This window comes from Blastocystis hominis (genome assembly GCF_000151665.1).
Source record: "Blastocystis hominis, Singapore isolate B (sub-type 7) whole genome shotgun sequence assembly, scaffold_31".
Classification (NCBI taxonomy): Eukaryota; class Bigyra; order Opalinata; family Blastocystidae; genus Blastocystis; species Blastocystis hominis.
Window position 1 is genome coordinate 23,936 of NW_013171840.1, and position 7,069 is coordinate 31,004.

General features: G+C 55.3%; 2 protein-coding genes across 2 annotated transcripts; one reads left to right on the forward strand and one right to left on the reverse strand.

Moving 5' to 3' along the window:
- Nucleotides 1-3,806: 3,806 nt before the first annotated feature.
- Nucleotides 3,807-4,112, forward strand: GSBLH_T00003620001 (uncharacterized protein; the record flags this gene model as incomplete). The annotated part of the gene is made up of 2 exons (XM_013042405.1): nucleotides 3,807-3,965; nucleotides 3,996-4,112. 2 exons carry the CDS (start codon nucleotides 3,807-3,809, stop codon nucleotides 4,110-4,112), a joined length of 276 nt encoding a protein of 91 aa, XP_012897859.1.
- Nucleotides 4,113-4,581: 469 nt separating this feature from the next.
- Nucleotides 4,582-7,069, reverse strand: GSBLH_T00003621001 (uncharacterized protein; the record flags this gene model as incomplete). The annotated part of the gene is made up of 4 exons (XM_013042406.1): nucleotides 4,582-5,922; nucleotides 5,955-6,194; nucleotides 6,227-6,493; nucleotides 6,524-7,069. Coding segments are annotated over 4 exons (2,394 nt in total), but the record flags the coding sequence as incomplete, so codon positions are not given.

The window sequence follows — 7,069 nt, forward strand, 5'->3', positions numbered from 1 at the left end:
CCAAATCCGTCGAGAAATAAACCTTCCCTTCATAGAACCGCAGCACCATTTCCTGACTAAAATAGTCCATAATTGTGGAATTCAAAAAGTCGAAATTCACCTCCTCGTTCGACTCGATCGAATCAATCAACTCGTTTGACTCCGACGATTTCATTGGCTCAACAAAATCCGCCGAGAAGGGAATCACCCAATCATCTTTCACCGGCGTTCCGTCGAGCAGAAACTCGTTTTCCTCCAGATTCCACACCACATTCTGATGCGTTGTGCTGCGTGTTAAAACCGTGGGATCGCACAAACTCCGAAAACTGCGTCGCGGTGTGCAGACACGTGAAAACCGGCGAGTGCTCGTTCGACAGTTCCTGCGAGAACAGTGTTTCCGTCGTATACGACACGATGTAATACTATTCCGGAACGGCTCTATTCCGCCCCTACCTCCACACGCGCCGTTCTCGCGAGTCGCTCAATCATCGCGCATGCGGCGTTGAACTTCGCGCAGCGCTTGCTCCACGCGGTAATCCGCAGCCCCAGACTCACGCAGAGGAACAGAAACGCCAGCCCGTTCGCGCTCAGACTCCTCGCCAGGCGCTTCAGCGACCACGGCACGCTCATACACGCCAGCGGCGTCAGCGTTTCCCGCTCCACCGTCTGCTTCGCCACCGCGCTCAGCGCGCGCTGCGAGTACCCCGCCGTTTTCGACAGCCGGATCCGCAGCGGCGCCGCCGGTGTGGCAGGCGGCGCGGGAGCCGGCGCGGGCGTTTCTTCGCCGTCCAGGGCGCTGTCCCGCGGGAATCGAGCGAGCCAGGAGGCGGCGAGGGAGGAAACGCCCGCGTTGATGGTGGAAACCAGGGAAGCGAGGGGGTTGGGCGTGGTGGAAATGGGGGAAACGGTGGAAACGGGGGATTGGAGGGGAAAAGACTTGCGGAGGAGTTTCCAGAGCGTGGGATTGGCGGCAAATTGCTCGCGAAGCAGCGTGGAAAGCGCGGGAAGCGAGTGCGGCGGCAGCGAGACCGGGAGGAGAAGGAAGAAAACCGTGGGCTGGCGCGTTTCCACGGGGAAGCCAGCGCTCTAGAATGGTAGAAACGTGGAAACCGGACGTGGGAGCGCGGCGTGGCGGGCGAGGCTTGGAGCTTGGAGAGAAACGTGGAACGCGGCTTGGTGTCGGGGGGTAGCAGCTACGGAATAGTAGAAACGTGGAAACGGAACGAGAGTCCAGGAAACGGGCTCGTAGACGAGGAAGAGAACGAGAAGATTGCGCTGGTTGAGCGGAAGGATGCGGAAGTCGAAGGGAAAGGGGAAGGAGGAGTGGCAGCGGTCGCATTGGGAGGCGTCTGGCGGGACGTCGAGGAGCTGGGTGTTGATGGGGATGTCGGAGAGCATTTGGATGTTGGGAGCGAAGGGAATGCAGACGTATTGGATGATGGAGAGCTCGATGATGCTCGGAGGACCCTCCAGGATCGAAAACCGCGAAGCGAACGGGTGTTCTTTGCAGTAGAACGGCTCGGTGCCCTCCACGTGATCGCGGGGTTCCATTCATACTTCGAAATGAAACGGAAGCGAGTCCAGCGCGTTCGGAGCGTGCGGAGATTTCAAAACGAAGTGGATCGAACCCGCCAAACGCAGTTTCACTAGTGGAAAGGAGGAGAAACAAACACAAAAATACTCGGATTGCATGTCGTCACGCCGTTTTTATCGATGTGATTGACCAGCAGCGGGTAATTAAACGAGGGAAACGATTCCGGTTCCGCGGTTATCTGCACCGACCCGATGTAATAATCGCGGTTCTTAACGGAAATCGTGGAGGGAACGACGGACTGCTTGAGCCATTCTTTGATTTGGAGCTCGGCGCAGGCTGCGCGTTATGATTGGACAAACAAAAATCGACAGCGTCGGTCGCGTAGAATCTCCACGACGGCGTTAACCGCGGTTTTCAGGGTGGATTTATTGGCGAATTCGATGAGGTTCTATGTGGAGATTCGATTCGAATTCTACGGAAAGCATGGAGAGTCGACTCGAAACGACCTGCTCGATCATCAAATCCGCCTGCTGCTTCCACCGATCGAGCGGGTCTTTCTCGAATTGGGCGGGGAACGAAGCCTCGATGCGCGCGCAGCGAAACTGATTGGATTCCCGGCGTTGAGGGAGGGAGTCGAAGGAGAAGGGAGCAGGAAAGCGATCGAGGAGCTGGCGAAGAGGCTTGAGAAGCGAATCGCGAAGCGGCGAATCGAAAAACGACTGGGATTCGTAGAAAAAAAGGTACAAAGAGAGGTGGTAGAAGAGGCTGCACGCGTCGAGGTGTTCTTTGCGGAGACGCTGGGCGTGAGAGGTGGGTGAGGAGATAAAATACGTGGAGTTCGAGAAGGGCGATCGCTTGGAGATGGCTGTCTTGGAATTCCGATTCGCAATTGTTCTGCTTGAAGGCACTGATGGGTTAGGAAGGGAGAGAGGGATGGACCAGACGCAGGACGGGAATTTTAGAAGCGTGTCGAGCGTAATATCGACGCATCCAAGATAGGAGAGAAGCTCTTTGTAAAAAGTGCTTTCAAGAAATGGATGGTAGAGGCGGTGGAGTAAATACTCATATACACATTCCTAGGCGTTAGGAACGAACGCCAGACAAACTTGGAGAAAACTAAACAGATTGACATTTGCGTTATTGTTTCGAATTTGCTGCTGGATCCACGCAATGTGCTCTGCTAGATACTGCGGACAAATGTCCTTAAAATTCACACTTTCAGACTTTGTCTAGAATCAACAGAAATGATGATAGCAACATCGAGATATTGAGAATACAGATCATCACATATTTTGTAAACCTTTTCCTGTGATTCTTGTTGTTTCAGCCATTCTACATCTAGATAAAAAGATAATCTAGATATAAACGCATATCAATGAATAAAACAAGTTCTGTTTTTGCTTTTCAGTCAAAAACCCGAATAAGAATGACTGCAACGACTCAACTAGGGTTAACTATGCACAGAGATCGTACCAGAAATAATAATATCAAATGGAATGGGTGATAGTTGCATCTCACTGTAGCTTGCTCCAATTGCAAGAGAAAACGATGTTTAATACAGCGAATTCAAAAAAAGCAAACAAAAGGCAGAAATAATAGGGTACAATTCCCAAGGAATTAAAGTCAAGATGGGCCCAAATCCTGTTGACAGAAATCGGACCGATTTTGGGCTGGGGCGTTTCATTATTTGAGTTTCTCTTCTATTTATCAGATACAACTCAGTAATGCTTGCCAGAGTTTGCTCAAAGACAATCGCTGTTGAGCGCTGTATATTCACCCGATTGGCAGGAACGGCCCCTGCTGCCAAACCCGAAGCTGCTGCTGCGAAGCCTGCACCAGCTGCCGCGAAGCCTGCACCTCCCCCACCAAGACCCGGTCCTCCCAAGCTCACTGAATCTCCTCTGGACTATCCTCAGGAGAAAGAGTGGAATGGCCAGAGTGGTAGGAATTGTATGGGTTGCGTTACGGTCAGTACACCCTATCCTGTCTAGATTTGCTGTTCCTCCGAGGCCCGAGAAGGAGCAGCCTATAAATCCTGATATCAAGAGACTCCAGCCGACTCCCTCCTACGAGAAGCACCGCATTGTACTCCTTCTCTCTTTTCCCTAATCGGCAGGCCATGATCTTCCAGGTTGACGATCCCATCCAGGAAGGCAAGAAGAAGACGCTTCCGTGGTACGTGCGCTGGAAGACCGACCGTAGGTATTAAACCCCGCATTCACCTGCAGCGACCCACCGTCAATGGCGTAATCAGCTGACGGGCAACTGGGGCTTCTCGGACCCTTACGAGATGATGCAGCTGAAGTTCGAGAAGAAGGAGGACGCGATCCGCTTCTGCAAGACGCAGGGCTACAAGTTCGAGGTGAGCGAGCTTCCTCCGCAGATTCCGCCGGTGCACAAGCAGTACGCAGACAAGATCCAGCCGCCCGCCGTGCTGGCGAAGATGAGAGCTGTGATGATTGGATGGGGATGTGATGGGTAGCTGGGACCGAAGAAGGCTCGCAGCATCTGGGCGTACGAGGAGCCGTGGAATCCGCACTGGATTAATCGGTATCATAACGACTATGCCGAGGAGAAGTGGGACGCTTCGAGATTTTAGAAGAACGCATGTATAAGTTTTTGCTTTGTTTGAGAGAATAAACAATTCTGATGAGGAAATAAAAGGAAATGTGGGTTGGCGGAGAGAAGAAAAAGAAAAGGGGATTGTATGTGTGATGTGCCTTCTTTGAGCAATCCATCGAACATCTCATTGGTTCTCTTTGAAATTGAAAACAACTCATTGGAAGCCATCGAACTTCCTTGAATCCATTAAACAATTCACCAAACCTATTTGATCCTCTCGAATCAATCGTAACCCATCCGAACACCCCTTCATTTATAAAACCTTTCACTCTTTGATCCTTCTTCTCACTCTTCGCTCTCGCTCTTCGCTCTCGCTGTTTTTCGCTCTCTCTTTCCGTTTATCCAACAAACACACAGCAACTAAAACTAGAAAATCGTAGACAGCGCCTGCCTCACTTCGTCCCTCGTCAGCGACGCCTCCCTTCCTTTTCCCTTTCCCTTTTCCTCTACCGCTCACCTTCCTTCCTTTTTCTCTTCCTACCCGCGATCGCCTCCTCCTCCTCTCTCTGCCCCTCCTCATAAAAGAACGCGTTCTCCACCAGACTCGAAATCAATTCCTGCTGCTTCTCCGAGAACTTAATCTTCTGGATCGTCGCGAACAAATTCTCGCTCGAAACCTCCTCTCTCCACACTCCCTCCATCCGCACCGACCCCGTCAGCAGCGCGAAGCAGTCCTCCACCGGCAGCTTCAGCAGCGACGGCTGCAGCAGCTTCAGAATCGCGAGCGCCGCGCGGAAAAGGAAGCTCGTTCCCTCCAAAAAGAACGAATCCCAGAGCCGCGCGGTGACTTCGATGGGGAAACACTGCGCGAACAGCGTCTGCAGCCACTTGAAGAGGAACAGGTCCGTTCGGATCTCGTTGGCCTGTGGAAATGGGAGTGAAAAAAAAGGAGGAATACTTGGAAATACGAAAAAAGGGCCGAATTTGTGGATTTGAAAATGGAGTCGAAGACTTCGTAGTAACGCTGGATAAACGCGGGCTATGTGGGAAATCGCCTCCGTTTCTACCTTGAGGGAGTAGAAGGCGTAGAGATGCTCGCTCCCGAGCAGGTTGGCCAGACATTGAAAACATAGATAATCATCCCAGATGTGGACGGCCAGAATCCCCGCTAGAAACGACATACCCTGCACGTACCCGATATCTGGCCGATAAAACGCGTACGTCAGCAACATCTTCCGAATCACATCATACAGCGGCTCCCCGCGATTAAAGAACCCCAACGGCACGAACGTCCGCTTCAGATCCTCGTCGATCAGCCGCACCGTCGCCTCCTTCCCCGGCAGCCCCGAAAACCCTCCGCTCGGACTCGCCTGCGCACGTGACCAGTACAACTGAAACGCCTCGGGCGTTACTTTCAGAACGTTCCCCAGAAGATTCGGCCACACGCGCTGCCGCAGCAGCGGAGGAACCCCCTTTTCCACCAAACTCAGCAATGCCGACGTCGGACGAAACGCCTGCCCCGGACGCAGCTGATTGGCCCACGCGCGAAGTAACTGCCGCTGCTGCAGAACCCTACGCTGGACCTCCGTTTCCACGGTTACCACTCCATCGACTGCGACCGGCTCTTTTCGAAACTCCGCACGTGATTGGCCGCCGGCAGCGAATAACCGCGGGACGACCCCACCCGCGGGGATTGCGCGGTCCCGTCCACCAAAATCAGCGGCTCCTCCCCCGCGGTGACGTCGACGATGCAGCCCTCTCCCGCGGGGACCGCGTAGATCTCGCGAGGCTCTCCGAGTTCCCCGTTTCCCCACTGGAAAACGCGGTTCTGCGAGGTAACCGCGATACTTCCGTGCATGTCGGCGCGCACGAAGCGAACGAATTCCTGGCTGCGCAGATGATGCGCTAATGGAACGATCTGCGGCGTGGCGGCGTACGCGATGGCCGCGGGGATCGCCATTTCCCCGTGGAACCCGCAGCCCCACGTGACGACTTCGCCCTCCTTGCAGAGCGCCAGCACATGCGATTGGCCGCATGCGAGCGACTGCGCCGCGCTGGGCACTTGCCGCACTGCGGAGGGAATACCGACCTCCCTGGACGCATTGGAGCCACATTGACCCTAATGATGATTCGGGTCATTCGGGCCCCTACCAGCTCATTCAGGCCCATGGTCCACACCACGCCGTGGTCGTCCAGAACCGCGGAAAACCCGTCTCCCGCAGCGATGTCCACAATGTGCTGCTTCTTGAGCGCGACGACACGCACCGGCTCCGCGCGGTTTCTCCGGTCCCCCAGACCCAACTGCCCGAACTGGTTGCCGCCCCAGGCGAAGAGCGCGCCCTCGCTGTCCAGCGCGAGCACGTGACTCGCGCCGCACGCCACTTTCACGATTTGCCGCGGTAAAAGCCGCACCACGATCTACCCCTCAGCCCCGCGGGAAACACACACCTCCGCCTGGCTCTGCCGCACCGGCTCCCCCAGACCCAGCTCCCCCGCGGGACCGTCGCCCCAGCTGTAGAGTTCTCCCGTGGTCGCCAGCGCGAACGACGCTTTCCCCGTGGTTTTGACCTCCGCCAGCCGCTTGTGCCGTAACGCCCGCTCCACCTGCAGAGACGGGATTAACCGCGGTTCGCGACGCAGAGCCGCGGAGAGCGCGCGAATCCCGCTTCCCGCCACACATTCTTCGCCTCCCGCCAGCGACAGCACCGTCCCGCGGGACGTCAGGAAGAGCGTGAAACTCCCCCCGCGGGAGGCCGAGACCACGTCGTAGCTGCTCCCGGTGAGCAATTCCCGCGGGGATCCGTCGACCAATTGGAACACGCGGACCCGTTTTCCAAAAAACGGGGCGATTTCGGGAGAAGAGTCGGTTCCGTCGGTTCCTTCGGTGGGAGATATTCCCGCGGGGGAGTCGGCGGTTCCCGCGGGGATGGGAGAGGAGTCCTGCTCGGTGCGAGGCGTTTCGCTTGAACCAGGATGTGATGTAACATTCTGGAA